Source organism: Procambarus clarkii, chromosome 82 (genome assembly GCF_040958095.1).
Source record: "Procambarus clarkii isolate CNS0578487 chromosome 82, FALCON_Pclarkii_2.0, whole genome shotgun sequence".
NCBI lineage: Eukaryota > Metazoa > Arthropoda > Malacostraca > Decapoda > Cambaridae > Procambarus > Procambarus clarkii.
In genome coordinates this window covers 1,198,374-1,218,169 of record NC_091231.1, presented here as the reverse complement: position 1 = coordinate 1,218,169, position 19,796 = coordinate 1,198,374, and the positions used below count along the sequence as shown (strand labels likewise).

General features: G+C 40.8%; 1 protein-coding gene across 5 annotated transcripts in view; it reads right to left on the bottom strand.

Moving 5' to 3' along the window:
- Positions 1–5,263: 5,263 nt before the first annotated feature.
- The window catches only part of LOC123764258 (ankyrin repeat domain-containing protein 10), a 69,653-nt gene continuing 55,120 nt past the window's right edge, over positions 5,264–19,796 (bottom strand). The window contains exons 6-8 of one of the 5 annotated variants that reach the window (XM_069315755.1): positions 16,117–16,351; positions 8,587–9,014; positions 5,264–7,178 (exon numbers count right to left, since the gene is read on the bottom strand). In XM_069315755.1, coding sequence (XP_069171856.1) covers positions 16,140–16,351 — 212 coding nt within the window. In that variant the 3' untranslated portion in view covers positions 5,264–7,178; positions 8,587–9,014; positions 16,117–16,139. Of the gene's footprint in view, positions 7,179–8,586; positions 9,015–14,888; positions 16,352–19,796 lie in introns of all 5 variants that reach the window. The other 4 variants (XM_045751810.2, XM_069315754.1, XM_045751812.2 and 1 more) reach the window with 4 other exon arrangements.

The window sequence follows — 19,796 nt, the reverse complement described above, 5'->3', positions numbered from 1 at the left end:
CATTAAAATTTTATTAATAAAACACCCTCACCTATGCTGTTTAAGATCTAATGCCCCACATTACAATCTTCACAATTTCAACATTACCATTCTATTCAATACATTCGTGAAAGGAATGAATTTGCAGATGGTACCCACCAGACTAAGCCTAGACTTTTCCATACCCATTCAATTCTCATACCCTAATATTTAACAGGTTTTTAGCAATTAACTTTTACCCTCCAATTCCAAAGTACACAACACTACTTACTCTAGATCTGCAAGTATTTTTCTGCAGCTCTTTCTTGCCAGGACCTTCCACAACCTGTCATGTGAACAGTAAATGTTACTAAAAACTTATTTGCATAGCGATGTTATTTTGTTCATACCTGTACCACCAGTTTAACAGTCGCCGTTTTACATGGCACTAAGTATCTTTCTGTCCCATCTTTATTAATTACAAACAAAGATATAGTCATTTAAAGTCAACATCCTATAAAAATTTTATTTTCTAACAACTTTAGTTATGAACGTTATTTTTCTGGAACATTGCAAACTTAAACTATGTATAACATTTGAATAAAAGCGATACAAAATTTATATATACAAATCTTTATTCTTTTACAACCACTGCTTACTACTAGATGGACAAATTTATTCTGTTGAAAGTTATGTACCAAGCTTTTTAGTCTGAAAATTCATAATTAACCCAACTATACTACCAAGACAATGTGATTTTACTAAATTTAGTAATATTTACACTAGCAACTATACAAGGCCATATTCTTTCCAGTTATCACCAAACTTCTGCAGGTGTAAGGCTATCTCCCCCATCTGCAGCACTTATGACCACACTTTGTCTTTATTATAAATTTCTTTATGGACCTGCTACAGTTCTGCCAAGGGAATGATTAACACACCTTGCAAGCCAACTAATATTAAAGTTTGAAATATTTATTAAAAGCAGAAGTTTATCATATGGGGTGTTATTTTAGAAGAATGGGTGGTGTGATGGTTATGGTTGAGTAACATGGTACAAGAGGGCAAGTAGTTGCTGAGCAAGTATGCCAATTTCACTTTCTAGCAAACTGGCAGATACAGCAGAAGTGCACACTTTTTCTGCATAGATTCTAATGGCAGTAAAGTTCCTATTAGAGTTACTAGCCACCATTCACTAATGACTAAGGGAAGTTAGCTCAGAGCATCTTTGATGTGCTTTGATGGCAACGAAAATGTTGCCCCTTCAAAAAGTTAAGCTTGTCTACAGCATTTCCTTTTTAATTAACTATGTAAGGGGGAAGATTCTGAATAGCAACTGCCAATACGCTGTGCCACTGGTTTATGGCAAAAGATTCTGTAGCAATACAACTATAAGCCACACTCCCCCCCCCCCTTTCCTCCCAACTGTTCAGTGTCAAAAGGGGGGGGGGTCCATTTACTGTACCACTTACATTTTAGTGTGGGCTTCATCCACTATTCTGATGTTGGCTGGAACATTTGTGCCAGCTGCTGGTTTGAAAGGGAGGCATACCATGTGCCAATTCAGGAAGCTTTCCACGTTCCTCACTGCATGTCAGCTCAGGACCTCACTACCATGTTGGGAGGCAGTTGAAGACTAACCAATCAACATCCCAGGCTGGAGAGCAGTGCCAGCCGAGGGAGAATTTACCACCTGCAAAAAATTTAATACCCTTAACAATCTACACGATTTAGCTCATCTTTACCTAGCCTCCAAACCTTACACGTGTCAGCATTAAACTGCATTTGGTAGTCTTAACTATTTCAAAACTATTTAGGGCATCAGATTTTTTTATATGCCAATTCTGCAACTATTGCAGTCTAAACCAAAATCTGGTGTTGTGAATAACCGAGGTCCAAGGACAGCCTTTAGGCACTACTTTCAACATTTCTGCCCCCAACTTAACCCCATTTATACTATCATTTCCTTTGGTATAACCACGCCCTAATCAACTTGAGTCAGCACTCCCAATGATGCTAGCCTCTTATCAATTTTGTGCCACTATCAAAATCTCTGCTAAAGTCAAAGTACACAAAATCACAAACCTTTTCACTATTTCCTCAACTATGTAACCTAAACCATGAACAGCCAATAGTCAAATTATGCGATTCATGTATCTAGTCACGTTTCTCAAAAAGAAGTGATGGTACTTGCAATGTTAGATTCTAGTAACTTTCCTCAGAATAGACTAAGCTAATTGGCCGCTAACTTAAGCGATAAAATTAACTTTACAAAAGTTTCCTTTAAAACTTACCATATTAGGAACTTTCCGCGACTGGCATTTACCCGACATGCTGTATTAAATAGAGTAAAAACGGTATACAGTATCGAGTCTAGTAAAACTACGGTAAATTAAATATGGTTAACTTGCATTCTTTAAGCATGGGCTGCATAGTAAATGAATTAAACTAAACGTTAAGCACCCTGGCAAACCACTTCGTTCTATTCAATTTATTTTATCACTTCGTCCGGCTAGATTTTTAAGATTAGATTAAAAGGAACACCCTCTGGTAACGTCTGAACTAGTTAACCAAATAAATATTTAGGTAAAATACTTTCATAAAACCCGTCTACTTCCCCCACCAGTAGAATTGTTCAGCTAAAGGCATAATGTAATGTTCCACTTTAGTAAATAAAGACAAAAAACACTACCCATCTCTGTAGTTATCAGTTACCTGACCTCTTTTACGCTTAAAAATTACCTATCTTTCCCATAATTATTCGATATAACTTGCCTCTCACCCGCTGGTCGAGCACACAGCAGTATATATCCTCTCCCACCACTCACCGCGTGGATACTACTCTACTGTGGCCGCAAATTGCCTCAAATCACCTACGTTGTCCATAAACATATATAGAAGAGCAACTGACCGTAACACCCGTATAGTGATCGTCACATAACGTGGGAACATTAGTAGTACTGCTGTCAAAACATAGATGGCGCCAGGACAAACGGTAAATGGGTTGAACGGTAGGGACATTAATAATTTTGTAACTAGCGTCAAACATTGTTATTTGCTTAGCTAAACGAACTAGAGGGTTCAGTTCCTGAACCGATTATGTGCCTCTGTAATCCTTTACACCACGGCCCACGGGATGGGTATGGGGTGCATAATAAAGAAAGAAATAGAAGAAATTGAAATTGCATAATACGGTTATTGACATTCAATAATAGTAAGATAAAGCAATGAGGACCAAATGGGAGACCAGTGATCAGATGAATATTACAGACTCAAGGGTAGCCTTCTCTTCTTGTATATAAATGAAAAAATTAATTCGTTTGTTTAATTTTAATGCTTGTAGGCGAGAACAGTTGTGAACGCCAGCTAGCGCACAAGTACATGAGCGCCCAAAATACTTTTACACAAAAGACATGTACAGACAGGCGTGTGGCTTCTGACTTCTTTTTTATTGATTAATATTAAATATTAGGCGCTTACCTATAATAGTTATCATTTTATACAAGTATAACTCTCACATAATAAATATAAAAGGAGTTTATCTAAAAACTGACAGAAGTGTTGTGTTTTGTGCGTTGTATCGTGTTTGTGGGTATTCGGGTGTGTTGTGTTTACGCTGGCGGGCAGCGTCCTTACCAACTCCGGATTATGTCTATTACATCACTAAACTTCATTTAATAACTATATGCCTGTTAAATAGAAGATTTTAATTGTTAATAGCATTATATTGTCGTTTTAATGTGGAACACGTACACATAGGCGAAACATCGAAAGCTGGTGTCCGAAGTGGTAAAAGACCTATTGTCTTATGTATGACCCTCTGTCCTGCGTGACAGTGAATACTAGCATTAACCTCAATTTAATAAGACTATCAAAATCCTCAGATTAGGCAAAATTGTAATTAATTTTGTCAATAAAGATGTTAATAATAATAAAGTGTGCGATGTTGTCAATGTACGGAGTGTCTTGTATCCCCAACACCGACGTGCAAGTTTTGTGGAGCTCAGTTGTTGTGTGACTGTCGGGGCGGTCGCACGTCGCCTTCCTCCTCCACCCTCACTGTGACCCTCGCACTTCTACTCTCTCTTGCACGGTTTACCCACCAATCTATTGTCATAAGACTTGGTCCGTGTGTGCTGGAGATTTTCTGAACAGTGTAATTTGTATGTACTACTCTAAAGAATTAATAAAGGTATATCTTTTAAATTTAATTTTCTTTTATTTAGTCTAGTAAAACGATTGTAATATGATCAGTTGCTGTAATGTGTTGATAATACTTGAAAACTTATGACTGGTTATAACTTAGTTATTTCCGTCTATAGACTGTCATATAGTAATAACTCAGTGGTTATTTCATAGGTTTTCCCAGTGTCAATCTTCCTAGCTGACATTTATTCACATGAAATTCCATTTGCCAAGTGGTGCTTCATACACTTATTTTTTCCAGGTCTTCTTGAAGGGCATGACAATCATCTAGGTTTCTTATCCTTCCTATTATCTTAAAATCATCACCAAACAAATTCATATACATAATTCTGTATTCCATCTGATAGATCGTTTATGTAGACAATGAACATTACCGGTGCAAGAACTGAACCCTGTGGTACTCCACTTGTGACATTTCTCCAGTCTGATACATTGCCTCTGATTACTACCCTCATTTTTCTATCAGAAAATTTTTCATCCATGTTAGCAGCTTACCTGTCACCCCTCCAATATGTTCCAGTTTCCAGAACAACCTCTTATGTGAAACTGTCAAAAGCCTTTTTTTTAGGTCCAGATAGGTGTGTGTGTAATTACCTAAGTGTAGTTACAGGATGAGAGCTGCGTTCGTGGTGTCCCGTCTTCCCAGCACTCTTTGTCATATAACGCTTTGAAACTACTGACGGTCTTGGCCTCCACCACCTTCTCACCTAACTTGTTCCAACTGTCTACCACTGTGTGTGTGTGTGTGTGTGTGTGTGTGTGTAAAATATTATGACATGGCAAAAGTCACGAAAGGTAAATATTCATGTACACACAAAAATGGTTATGCTTGAGGCTACCTAGCACTAAATCATGCCTTGATATAAATGATTTTACTGGTACTGGTATTAAATCCTAAATCCTAAATCCCTAATACAACATTTGTAAAACTGGTAGCACCGGCACACTGGTGTGAAATGCACGTGTACAGCATTACTTTTCTGCCTTGTAGCTGGGAAAGCATGACTTTAAAGTTCACCTTAATAGCATCAAATCATGTCTGTGTGTATACTAATAAGTTAAAATATGGGAAAAAAAAGAGTAAAAAAGTGATCATAAGTTGATTGCAATAAATTTTATTTTATTTTTTTAGAGGAAAACTTATGTCCAGAATACACCATAGTCACACCTTTTTCTACAGACAAAATACAAATGTATTTCACATCTACAATTATAGACTGTTAAATCTACAGATGTTTGAGTTAATAAAATATAAAATAATTTTGTTTATTAAGTTCATACTGGCACCCTAAAGATCACTAAGGAAGTGATAGATGTAATTAAACAAAAACAGTGATAACAGCATCCTTTGACATCTTTGTCTTTCCATACGTTGCCATGATTACATGAAGAGTAATGATCATTATCCATAAGTTGCCATGATTACGCGATGATTAATAATAATCACTTTCCATAAGTTGCCATGGTTACATGATTAATTATAACTTTATCAATTGCCATGGTTACATGAATCATTAATTATCAATTATTCATTGATTAATAATCATTTAATAATCTACAGTGTATTCTACATAATATGTGAATCTAATTATAATTTACTCATGGAATGCACTGAAGTTCCAGTCTTAACGAAGATAACGAACATTAAGTTTTGGTGTAATTACGCATTAGAAACACTATACACAATTTTTTTAAGAGTTCATTTACATTCAACTAGAACTGCTTAGTGTTTGTATAAGAATTGCATATAGTGTACAAGTAATTATATTATTAAATGAAAGACAATTTTATTTAATTTGTACCACATTACTAAAACATAGCAATTGCAAGTAGATTTTATGACTATATGCTTTATTGTGCTTGGGGTTCTACTACCCAAAATCATCAACATCCTCTAATTACTCAACACAAATCTGCTATTAGAACAATAACAAACTCTGGCCCCAGACAGCACTCGGCACCCTTACTTAAATCTTTGATTATGTTAGATATTAAGTCACTGCACATCCTCTCAAGTGTAGTCTGTATATTTAAAACTCTGAATTGTAATGCCAATCCTGAACTTAAATGCTTCCTAGAAGGTTGTAGCAGAACCCATGGGCACCACACCAGAAACAAACATCTCTTTGATATTCCAAGAGTGCAACTTAACCAAACTAGAAATGCTCTGCAAATCAAGGGACCCAGAATGTGGAATGACCTTCCCAATCACGTCAAAGGCTATACCTCTCTTAACCAGTTTAAGAGAAAACTAAGTACTACCTAATAAACTCCATATAACCTACCTTACCCCCTTAATGTCAACCCATGTCTTGCTATTTTCAAACAATACTGTTTGATGACCAACTTTTATAACTACCGATTTCCACCATTTTTTCTCCCCTTTTTCCCTATTTCAACTCAATTTATGCTTTGATCTCAATTAGTATCAAGTTTTAGTCTTAAGTGTTTTTTCCCACACCTTGCCCGAAATGCTGTGCGTATTAGTGGCTTTAGGTATGTACTAGCTCTATCTAGAAATCTGACATTATGTTTGTACTTTTACCTGAATAAACATTTCATTTTAATTGAGTTGATTTATACAGGTACTGTATATTGCTCTTGAAAACATGAGTCCTCTTGCAACAAATACTCTAGAATTTCACAGGTGGCTATATTTTATAATTGTAAAGCAATGGAAAAAAGGTAAATAAATCTTGTTTATAATATAAAAATAAAATGGGTTAATTGCAAAGCATCTTTATTTTCTGTTATATTACTACTGTATACAGTACTGTACTAGAGTACAATATATATATTTACAGTACTGTACTTATAAATTATTAACACTCAGCATCCATGCATTTCTGTCATGATTGTTTCAAAGTTGATCAATTCATAACCATTCTCAGCCTTGACAGTAGAAAAGTGATCGAGCATGGATGAGCATTGAGAAATGGCTTGTGTGGAGGAGGTCGATGGAAGATCCATTGTCATCGGGACACGACAGCACTTTCCCTCCCACGCACTCTCATCTAAAAATTATAAATATACTGTACAATTGTATGTTGTACAAGAATGTAAGAACTCTTGTATATATAAATAAATATAAAATCATTATTAAAAGGTGTAATAAAATTTTTGGCTAACTCATTCAAATCATAAACAATAAAAAATTAACAAGAGTGTAAAAGTAAATGAGCAGCATTAACCAGTGCACTGCGCAGAGCGCCTTGTGGTGCTAGAGCGAGGATGCGCAGAGCATCATGTGACATTTTTAGATAGAGTGATTCAAAACTCCCACAGTACATGCAGCTCAAATCCTTTCTCAGCACTTCTGTAAACAGACACACTTAAAAATAAAAAATCGTGTGTAACATTCCCGGGTGTGAGAGCCTCAGTATTAAGTGAGAAACCAAGGCTTGCAAATGAGCTAACAGCAGTGCTGTGCGGCTTGTAACCACAGCATCACCTAAAAATGTTAAAAATATATATGTAACATTATTTAGCGATGACAGTATTACAGAAGACAGCTGACTGTGATAAAAATGACCAGTATTCTGATAACAGCAGGATTTTGGTGATAATTTGTATTGTGCATAGTATGATGGGAGGAGAAATCTTGGCGAGGGAGGGTGGGTAGTGTCGTCTGCTGGCTTTGTGTGGCAACCTGTTATTGTCTGGACTCACCTTACCAGCTTAGTGGTTTGCTATGGTGAACACAAATGTAGGTACTGTACTTATATATGTGTGTGTATATAGTGTAATAACAGAACAAAAGTAACATGTAAAGGACATTGTGTAAAGAGCATATGCTGCACTTCCCAACTACAGAAATGCTTTTAATTACATGGATGGTGAATTACTAAATTAACTGTTTATAACTTTTGTGAGACCAAAATTTGAATATCCAGCAGTTGTATGGTGTCCATATTTCAAGTTCCATGTCAATAAACTGGAAAAGGTTCAAAGGCATTCTATAAAACTGAAAAACTCTTGTTTTTCACTTCTGAAAATAGAATTAGGAAGAGAGGCTAGAGGCATTAAATATGCCAAAACCAGAAGATAGAAGAAAAAGAGGCAATATAATCATAACATACAATATAATAACAGGAATCAACCAAATTAAGAGAGGAATTCCTGATATAGGCAACCTCAAGAACGAGGTCATAGATTCAAGCTAAGGAAACAAAGGTGCCAAAAAAATATTAGAAAGTTTTCTTTTGCAAACAGAGAGGTAGAAGGTTGGAACAAGTCAAGTGATAAAAGTGGTGTAGGCCAAAACTGTCAGTAGTTTCAAAGTGTTATGACAAAGAGTGCTGGGAAGATGGGACACCATGAGCACAACTCTCATCCTGTAACAACATTAAGGCAATTACACACAAACATACAGTATAATACAAGGTTGTTCTGACAAACATCAACTAGAGGAAGATACTGTACCTTATACCATTTTATTAATGTTTCTGTCTCCATTATCCTCTTCTAAATAATTAACACTGCAACTGTCCTTTACTAGAAAAACAAATATGGCTCACAGCCATGGGTTTCCCTGAGCATTTCTGCAATGAGCTCAGTATTTGCATCAACCACTGCCTCGGTCACCGTGTGGTTTTTATGATATTCACTACACACACACTCCGCTTCATCTATTGGCATTGAGTCAGCGTCCATTTCAATTTTGTTATAAAACTCTCCAGATTTTTCAGTGCCCACAAAACTAGAATTTTGAACGCTGGGCTGCCCAGGAGCTGCCCTTAAGGGGCTACATGAATTATTTGTTATATCACAAAATGGGACTCTGTGTTGGTAGCTGGAGGATATAGCTTGTGGTCTAGTTGGACTGCATATATCGGGGAAGAACAGAGAGCCTGTAAACCAGAACAGTGAAAAAAATAAAGATTTGAATTACCGTAACTTTCATTGCGACAACAAACAGTCAAACATAGGGGTAACAACTTGATATAATGGGAATATATGGCAACATCAAAGGGGGACAAATACAATGCGAAGACTCATTTTGTAATAACACAAAATGATTAGTACAAGTGTTGTCTACAAAACTTGTAAAAAGCACAAATGTACATGTAATTCAAAGACTGAGAGAAAACAAAGTTTCATACTAATTTCTCAGAGTACAAGAATAATGTAATGATAAATGTGTACCTTAACCAGTACCAGTACACAATGCAAGTAACTACCAAAGCAGATGAGCAAATAATAGTCGTATAAATTATGCTTTTCTGTGGAGAGCCCCTTCGGCTCCCCGGAGCTATACCGGGCTGAAGTGTATATATTAGACCGTGACAACAGTCAATCGAAGGAGTTCTAAGTCTACCGGGGACCAGAGCCAGAACCTGGCCCCCTCAAGAGAGGTACGAGAAGCAATGGCCTAGAGATACCCCAGTGTAATTGGAAGCAGTCTTTTTCTGCCATCTACCAGGTCAGGCACCCAGAAAGGTAGGAATTCCAAAACAAACTACTGCTGGTCAAAAATTGCAAACCAAAAGCAAAACTAGCAAACAGAACTCCCCAATAAAAAAAAAAAGGAAACAAACATGACATCACCACAACCGCTGCACATCCGGCTGCAATCCCCCCCCCCCTTCCCCGGGAGGGGAACGGGGGGGTTCCAGACCTCCACGCCGGCAACTCTCCTCAGTTCAGAGGCTGAGTATCAAAAACCGCCGACTGGAGAGAGAGAGGGATGCTGGGGAGCTTCCGGGTCTCACCCAGAAAATGGCGTTTCATTACAATCAACGCTGGTTTTCTGTGGAGAGCCCCTTCGGCTCCCCAGAGCTACCTAACCAAAGATAAGAAGAAAAGACACTCATCCGGGTGACTGTCAGTCGTCACTTGCTCCTCAATTCGAAGTCGAGACAACAGGCAATCTGCAACCCAAGGCTAAACAAGCCCGAGAAGGACCAGGAACATTAACAAGGTAACGTGCAGCCAGGACCCTGTTCAACCTCCAAAAGCCACATGCCTGAAAGATTAGCCAGGACATATTACCAAAACAGCAGTCAAAGCCGCGAACTTTCGAACAGCGTGCGTACGGGGATAGACTGCAGGCTGGCTGGACCGAATAATCCTGAGGACAACCTGGGAGACCCACGCCCTGGAATAGGGAAGAAGGGAAACTGGGTCAACCCAAAGCGCGTCCTCTGCCACAGACGCCGTGGCGCGCAACTAACGGCGAAGAGCCACAAACAGACACAAAACATGATGCACCCCCGGCCGAACCAACCAAGCATCAACAACCCAAGGACCCCTTCGGAAAGCGGCAGACTCATTCTTCGCCAGAAAAGAAGGAGATGGCTGCAAACGAAGAAACGAACCAGGACCGAAAGAGCAGAAACCCCTGCACTGGAGGAGAGCATGAAGCTCTCCAACCCAACCCCCAGAGGCCAATGCCAACAAGAAAAGAGCCATAGGAAAAACAGTCCTAAACCGAGGGGGCCACCACAAACCGAGAAGAGATAAGAGAGCACCCAGTGCAACGACCAGGACAGCTCAGGCGACGCATGAGCAGGCTGGAGGTGCAACAACTCACGAGAATGCTTGTGAAACGGAGCAGAAGTGACATACACCCCAAATGCAAGCTGCAGCAGCTCCACCAGCGCCACCTGAAATGAGGTGATAGTATATGGCATAAGATGACGGTCCTGAAACAACCAAGAGAGAAAGAACAAAACAACCTGATCAGAAATTGAAGTCTACCTACGAAGAAACAAAGTGCCGAAAGGACCGCCAGGAAATTTCATACTGCTGTCATGACAAACTCGCAGGTGGGACACCAACTAAGCGACCTGATCACCATACAAGTGGCGATAAACCCACGTCAAAAAGACCAGACACAAAAAGCAGAGAAGATCGAACCAGCCACATACTAGAATGAACCAATCTGCTGAAAAAGGCGGGGCCGCGGGAAGACCCTTGGGTTCGGACAGAAGCAAGAAGTGCCTGAAACCAGGGCTGGGCCAGCCACCAAAGAGCTAACAGGACTACTTGTCCCTGATAAGTGTCTCCAAGCGAGCCAGGACCCGGAGCAACAACCGAACCGATGGGAAGAGGTTCAGGTAACTCCAACTCGACCAGTTCAGCTGAAAGGCATCGACCCCAATGGCCTCGCAATCTGGGAAGGGCACCACATACATTGGAAGATGCCTCGACCACGTTGATGCGAAGAGGTCCACCTCTAGGTGCCTGTACGTCCAGCAGAGCCAACTGAATGGGTCTGTGTCGACCGTCCATTCCATGGATAGGGGAATGAACCGAGACAGGCCATTTGCCAGGACATTTGACACCCCCTGAACGTGATCCGCCAGGAGAGCCAAACCCCGAGAACTCAGCAAAAGAGTCACCTGAAGCGACCAGCCTCAAAGAGCCAAGGACCGCATAGAACCCCCACGGTTCAGACAATGAACCACCGGGGAGCAGTCCGAATGGAGCTGGATCGTTGCTCTGTGAGCAACATGAACCCTCTGAAGCGAATGCCACACCGTTGCAAACTCCTGCTCCGTGTTGTGAGCCCGATGGAAGGACAGGCCCCTCTGACCCTGGCCTGCCTGGTAAGCACTGGTCACAAAACCCTAGCTGAGAGACGAGGCATCCATGAACACATCGAGGAGGGCTCGGGGAAGGCGTCAGGGCACAGAACCCGAAAAACTCTCAGAGGAAGCCGGTAACGCAGCAGCCGACGTAAGGCTCCCAGGATCCGAACACAGCGATTACGAGAGCGGCGGAAGGGACACCCTTGAAGAAACCAGAACATCCACCGAAGCCAGATCTGACCCGACGGGTAGACCAGTATGGCGAAGATCAGGCTCCTGCACAGCCGCCCAAACAACCGACGTGTGACCCAGTTGCCCTCCGAAAACAGTTGCAAGCAGGACTGAAGCCGCAACAACATCGCCAGAGGGAGAGACAAGGAAGCGGTCCGAGAGTCCCATACAAGACCCAGCTCAGTCCGAATCCGAGAGGGAACCAAATGGGGTTTCCTCCAGTACACCAAGAACCCGAACTCGGTGAGCTGGGAAAGAACCAAATCCCTGGTGAGTAGACACACGGATTGGCTGGAAGACCACACCAGCCAATCGTCAAGGTAAACCAGAACTCAAACGGGTCACCACGACCCGGTTAGAGCATGTGGGCATGCAAGGTGCCAGGTCCAAACTGGAAGGCAACGAAAGCAGTAAGTCTGTCGCCCAACTACAAAACCGAGACAGTCTCTGAACACCGGATGAATCCGGACATGCCAATACGCATCCCGGAGGTCCACAGACACCATCCAGGCACCCAGCACCAAAAGCAGCTGGACCCAAGACAGTGCAGTCATCCGAAAGGAAGGGCAAAAGACCCAGGGGATCAGACGGGACAAGTCCAGTATAAATCGCAGATCAGCCCAGTCCCGTTTCAGAACTGAAAACAGGCGGGAAACCAACTCTAAGATGACCTGACAGAGCACGGGGGAAGAAGCCCACCCTGCAAGCCCCGATCTCCCTGAAGGAGAAGGAATGACTCAATGCCACCGCAGGCCGAAGGAAAATGACCCGAAATGCCCACGAATTTTGGGACCAGGCAAGAACAAACAGCACGAGCCTTCCCCTTATCGCCCCATCAACGGGGCAAACCGTGAAAGAGCTGACGACCCCTACAAGAGTCTGACTGATGCTCAGAGCGATCACTGTGCTGACGACTCAGCAGGAAGGGCCCAAGATGATTCCAAAGAATGGATGAGCACCGCCTGTCAGCATGCGAGGCAAGAAGCGAAGAACAGAACACTGCTTCCCTCAAAAATGGCACAAATACAACTTCAACAAGGCAGCCAACGCCTGAGCTGCTGAAGCAAGCACACCGGACACTGGCCTGGAACCCGCTCCTCCACACCCACCCTGAGCCAGTCCGAAGACAGCTCCAGCAAGGAAAAGAAGCGTAAGACCGAAGCCAAATGCCCACGGGCTTGCAAATCCTCGGCCACCAGGGATGCCGAAAGAGAGGGAACCTGCACGTGAAGCCGCACCTGGCCAACATCATGAGGAAGGACGGGGGCAAACAATCATGCATTGAGGTGCTCCAACTCACCCCCCAGGTAAACCTGAACGACCGCAGTCAATTCTCGCCATTCAAGTGCGCGGTCCAACAGAATGAATGCCAAGCCCCCAATGAAAAGAAAGGCAGTCTGCCAGCCAGGAAGACTCCGGGGAGTCTTCCTGGCTGTTGCCACAGTCTAATATATATACACATAAGCCCGGTATAGCTCTGGGGATCCTCCAGGTCTCACCCAGAAAATGGCTTTTCATTACATTCAATGCTGGTTTTATGATCCACTAAAAAAAATAGTAATCAATTTTCAAAGTTAGGATGAGATATGTAAGTAATGGCACATCATGGATTTTCAAAAAGTTTGCTGTGCAGATTATTTTCAATAGTTAACAATGACATTTTCAATTACCTTTTTATTTGTAAACTGCAATTTTCATTTTATATTTCAATTAGTCACAGTAATCACTCCATTATTATTAAAATATATTTCTATAGAGATTGGTGAAGCAATATTTATCTACTGTGCATGTAAGTAAATTACTGAACAACAATAAAAAACCACTGTCGAAAGTAAAAAATTGTCCATGTCCACTACCACCGGGAAAGCAACCACAAAGTCAACAAAACAAAACAGTCGCTGCTGGTTATAAGAAATATTGATACCTCCAAATTGCCAAAAGAACTCCCTCAACAATTTAAACAAATACAAAATTAATGAATCTAGCTCATTCACCCAACCTCCACCCCTTTGTTTGGGGAGGAGGAGGGAGGCCCACCAGATAAGTCAACTGCTCCACCTTACGTTCTTGCTGATGGTAGCTAGTGCCCTGGCTGTCCATTCTGTATCTTCAGTTCCCGTTTCCTGCTTCAGCCAAGTTATTTTTTGTTGGCCTTTGTGGTTGTTCCAACACGTTTGTGCTGCATGAGCCAGAACTATAGGGTACTCTGAGCTGCATGTGCACAGGGTTTTTTACCTCTGCTCCCCCTATTAATTACCTAAGTGTAGTTACAGGATGAGACCTATACTCGTGGTGTCCCATCTTCCCAGCACTCTTTGTCATATAATGCTTTTGGCCTCCACCACCTTCTCACCTAACTTACTCCAACCGTCGACCACTCTGTTTGTGAAAGTGAATTTTCTTATATTTCCTCGGCAGCTTTGTTTAATTAGTTCAAATCTATGACCTCTTGGTCTTGAAGTTCCAGTTCTCAGGAATTCTTCCCTATCAATTTTATCGATTCCTGTTACTATTTTGTATGTAGTGATTATATCGCCTCCTTTTCCTTCTATCTTCTAGTTTGGCATATTTAATGCCTCTCACTTCTCCTCATAGTTCTTGTTCTTCAGTTTAGGGAGCCATTTAGTGGTATGTCTTTGCACCTTTTCCAGTTTGTTGATGTGCTTCTTAAGATATGGACACCATGCAACTGCTACATATTCCGCCAAAAGTCGAGGGTGCACACTCCAGAATTTACTGGACGTCAGTTACTCAACTATCATATGAGGTGTTGCACAGTTAAGGGGCGGTTCTTGTGTTTCTCATATTTTCCTATCCTCCTAAAATCACTGACATATTCCTTTGAAATTAGGCCTTCTCTTAGTCCTACTATTTTTTCTATGATTTTCATCTCTTCTACTATTCTGTCCACCCTAGATGATATTTCCTTCTCTAAACACCCAAAAATTATTATAGACTTACCTCTATCTGCAGTGTTTTGTACTAGTTTATTGTTGGTTATCTGTTCTTTCCTAATTCCTTGCCTAATTACTGCTTCTTGTTTGTCATTTCTGGTTTGGACTTCCAAACACACTTCCTTATTGTCTCTTTCTCTTTTACAACCTGCACATACGTCTCTTTTATTTCTTCTTTAAATTTTTCCTAGTTCTTTATTTATCTCCTCTATGTGAGTTGGTAATGAAGTTTCCAGTTGCAGATCCTTACCTAACTATGTTAGTCCTCAGGGTCCCTTTGAGTTGTTTACTATATGAGTCTATTTTCTTGTTTATTTCTTTAAAGTCACCACTTTTCACTTTTCATACCTCATTTTCTTTCACTAGTTCCTTGCTTTGTTCCTCCTGATTTGTTACCTTGTCCATTAATGCAGTAATAATCTTACTATGCTGAAGAATATTTCCTTTTAGAGTGCAAAGCTCACTCCTGAGTGCCTCATTGTCCTCTTCCAATTTAAGCACTTTCCCCATTCTCTCTTCCCCATAATTAATCATTCTCTATCCTATATAACTTAATTTAGCTATTATTATACACCACTTCATCTTAGTAAAAATAACAAAGCAATAAAAATTGTAATCATCAAATTCTTCAAAATTCTAAATTTTCTTGTAAAAGCAAAACCATGCTCTGAAAATGTATTAGGTAATAATATACAGATAAAAACTACAGTTCAAACCATGCTTTTAAAACGTTTGTAATATTCAGCTAAGAAAAGCTAACTTTTGTTACTACAGTATTGAAACTAATATTTAATAAACTTTATGAAACCGTCCAATTTCAGGTAATTTTTATGGGAAAGCAAACTATTATGTTGCAAACAAAGCTCAAAGGCAAATAGAAAAAAAAAAACAATAAAAACTTTATAAACTTTAAAGCAATTCAAGAATTCTAACTTAATTCAATTTTGCAAGATTCTAATATCTGCATCTTGTACATTTCATGGCAGCCTAATCTCATGCTTAATTCAAGGAGCTACAATTCTGAAACTCCCACAAGAGGGCGAGTTAAATGATTAAGGAAGGTAAGCCTTCCATTTAGTTTTAAGTACAAAATGTTCTTGACAAAATTGATATCACTCTAATTAATCCTGTTCACTGCTAGGCATTATTCAGTGTAAGTCATTTAAGACTGTATTGATATTTTCCTTCAGGCATAGTTTCAGAACCAAGATCGTAAAGTCTGGGTCATGACTTACATACACCATCAGCCCCCAACAATCTAAACCACCCAGATCCATTGTTGCTGCTCTCGTGCTTTTGACATAGAATATTGAGAGGCGAGCGGATGTGTTGAGGACGGAGAAGACTGCCCAGGAGTTGAGCTCTTAAATGAGTGAGCTGTCTCCGTGATGGCACTGTGAGTGCCACTGTGAGCATGATCCATCACTACACTCACTGGTGCTTCCATTGCTGTCCTCTCTACTGTGTAGTCTGGAGGAAGAAAGTCAGAAATACACCATATCCCAAAATGTATAATAAAATACTGTACTTCATTCTAAAAATGAATAATATGAATGAAGTGGAATTATTAGGAGGAAATGAAGTTAAAGAATAATATTATAAGAAATTAATTAAAAGCTTTATACAACTCTTAAAAAGTTCACAAAATATAAATATACATAATGTATATGTATATTATGTATATTATATATATATATATATATTATATATATATATAATATATATTATGAATAAATTATTAAAGACATCCATTTGCATATTAGAAGTGAGTGTGTGTAGGAATGGTGGCCTGTCTCAAAATCAGTAGGAGACTACAATACCGTGCACCGTAGCCTGTTAGTCTAGTCACGTCCCAAGCACAAAGGTCAGAGAGCCGGTGGGGCTTTGTTCAGCTGTTTCCTTACTGCCCAAGTCTTGTGTACATAGCATATAATACTGAGTTAAAAAAAAAATTGAAAAAGCTAGAAGGTTGTATAAAACCTAGAACATAGCAAATTGGCTGCAAAATGTCCAATTTATCCAAAATGTCCAAATTGCAAATGTCAGTTTGCAATTTCCAATTGCAAACTGACTCCATACAGTAGCATTGGTTCTCTACACACAAAGTTAACCCTAAAAATTAGGAATTCCAAAGAGTGTTAAAGAATTTAAAAGCAGAATGTTTAACAGCAAAAACAAAGCTTCAGGAGTTTATGAAAAGTCGCAAGACACTCGTTTGTTTTTAAGATAAGATAACCTGTGGTACTTGGCCACAATCCATAACAGTGGCAGGGTGATATTCTGATACTGGCACCACATGGAATGTTTCAAATGGTCCCAAAAGGGTCATACTGCCATTAAAAGAACCTGCGCTGCCACTAGAGCAGCACCTCACCCACAACAGGGCTTCTCTAGCTCAGCCACTGTAAGGAAGGGGCCCTTTCTGGTAGGAATATGTGTAATAGCATGGGGTAACTCAAATCATATCAAATGTTTATTCAGGTAAAAGTACATAAAGTACATACAAGATGAATTACAAACATAATGTTACATTTCTAGATAGTAACTGATAGTAAAGAATTGAAACTGTTGGTTAGAAGGAGAAAAAACATTCAGAAGTCCAGCCAGTGCTGAAGCTAGTTTTGCACATGTGCAGTGCATAGTTACAGTGCGAAAATGTTCCCCTCTAAAATGATATGGAACTCAATGAGACAATAAAAGAAACAAGATGAGGAAAATAATTGGAAAGTAAATATTATTGGAAAGCTGGCAGTTGAGGTAAACGCGAGCTGGTGATTTGTTCACTCTGGTGTCGGGTGTGCTAGGTGAAGATCTCTGATGTCAGTGGGGCGCTTGGTGGGTTCCACCAATACAGGTACTGATAAATGCAGTTTGACATACTTGTGGTATGTCAAACACCACCTGTCAAGTGCATGCTGTGCAACGCGCGTGCAGCGCAACGCGCCTTAGGGATCTTATAGGTATAGCGTACCATTCAAAACTGGCGTACGGTGACGCACATAAAAAATAGATACCTGAGGGTCCCAGTGATCACCCACCATTTTGAAAAAAATCCCAGAATGTCCCAAGACCATGGGGAGCCTCAGTTTCAAGGAAGCAACCATGTCTGACGAATCGTCTACGAGCTCCAGCTCCACAGTCAGTCGCGGTCATGGAAAATGACCGAGGAGGAAATACGCAACATATTGTATGATGATGGTGCCATGGATGATGATTTAGACTACGATCTAGAGGCAGACCTTACACAGAGGTCTGAAATGAGTGAGGGAGAGACTGAGGTTGTAGGATGTCGTGAGTGTGTACAGTACACGTGCCTCGCCCGGCCTGCCTCTCCGCCCTGGGTCAACTATGCTAGTCACCACCACCATGTGTGTCTCTGATGCAAGTTTATTCAGTGACAGTACTTGTGATGAATCATTCTCGGGCTTCAGTGACATGGGGTCCGATACAAGTAGTGTTGACGACCCAAGTACGAGCAACGATGGTGTTACTAGGCGGGGTTTTGTTGCCCCAGCAACATGTGAAGGCAAGCCCCAGCAACATGTCAAGGCAAGCCCCAGCATATCATGCGCCCAGAGGACAATGACGACAGTGTTCCCTCGACATCAGGTGTTCGTGGTAGGCCTACACTACGCAGAACAGCCTCATCTCCTGGTTACCTATATGAAGCTCTAGTACAAGACGACAGAGACGTGTTTTTGGTGCTCGTGGTGGTGTTGGCGCCAAAACTAAACCCACGGGTGAACTTGTGTGGGAGGATTGCAAGAGATTTATCCCACAAATACCAACTTTTGATAGTACCGATGTTGGTGTGACACCATTATTTCCCTATACAGGTGAAGATATGGCTGAAATTGACAATTTCCTGGCTTATTTTGATAATGAATTCATGAACCATCGTGTGGCAGAGAAACAGATACACTCACAGCCTCACAGACACCGGCATTTTACCTGCCTCACACATGACACGATGGAAGGACACCACAAATGACGAAATGTACGAGTTTCTTATATTGAGCATAATGATGAAACACGTCATCCAGGATTATTGAAGCAAAGACAGCCTTGTTCCATCCCCCATGTTCAGGTACAGGTACATGTCACATGATAGGTTCCTGTTGCTTCTCAGATGCCTGCACTTTGAAAACAATGAAAATGAGGACAGACAGGACAGACTTTGGAAGGTGCAGAAGGTTTTTAGTGATATGAGAGGCAAGTTCCATGACTATTTTGTACCTGGCCAGAATGTGGTGATTGATGAATTGCTAGTCTTCTTCAAGGGATGACTTGCATTCAAGCAGTACTTCCCATCAAAGTGGCACCGGTTTGGACTAAAGTTTTTTGTACCTTGCGACTGCAAAACTGGTATCGTCATGGACATGATACTGTAGTCAGGTACAGGTGTCAACATACCAGGTCAAGATCCACGCGGGTTCTCCGGCAGTGTCATCAAAACCCTCATGGAAGCGTTGCTGAACAGAAGTATATACTGTTCACAGACAACTACTATACCAGCCCCTTGTTGACCAGATACCTCCTTGACCACAACACCAGTGTATGTGGCACTGTGAAGGCCCACAGGAGGGAAATGCCAGTGTTTGGCATGGGTATTGTGGTGGGTGATTGCCAGCTGTGAAAGTGTGACAAGATGTTATCAGTGCGGTAGAGGGACAGACAAGAGGTGAATATGTTGACAACAATTCACACCGGTGCCATGTTGGATATTGGCAAAGTGCACTTTTAAACATGCTTCCCAATATATAAACCCGATTGTGTCAGACTACAACGTCAACATGTGCCTAGTAGATAAATGTGACATGATGCTCGGTGCTGTTGAGTGAACGAAAAAACCACCTCATTGACGTTGCAGTGCTGAACTGTTTCAACATGTATCTAGTGAAATCAGGCAAGAGAC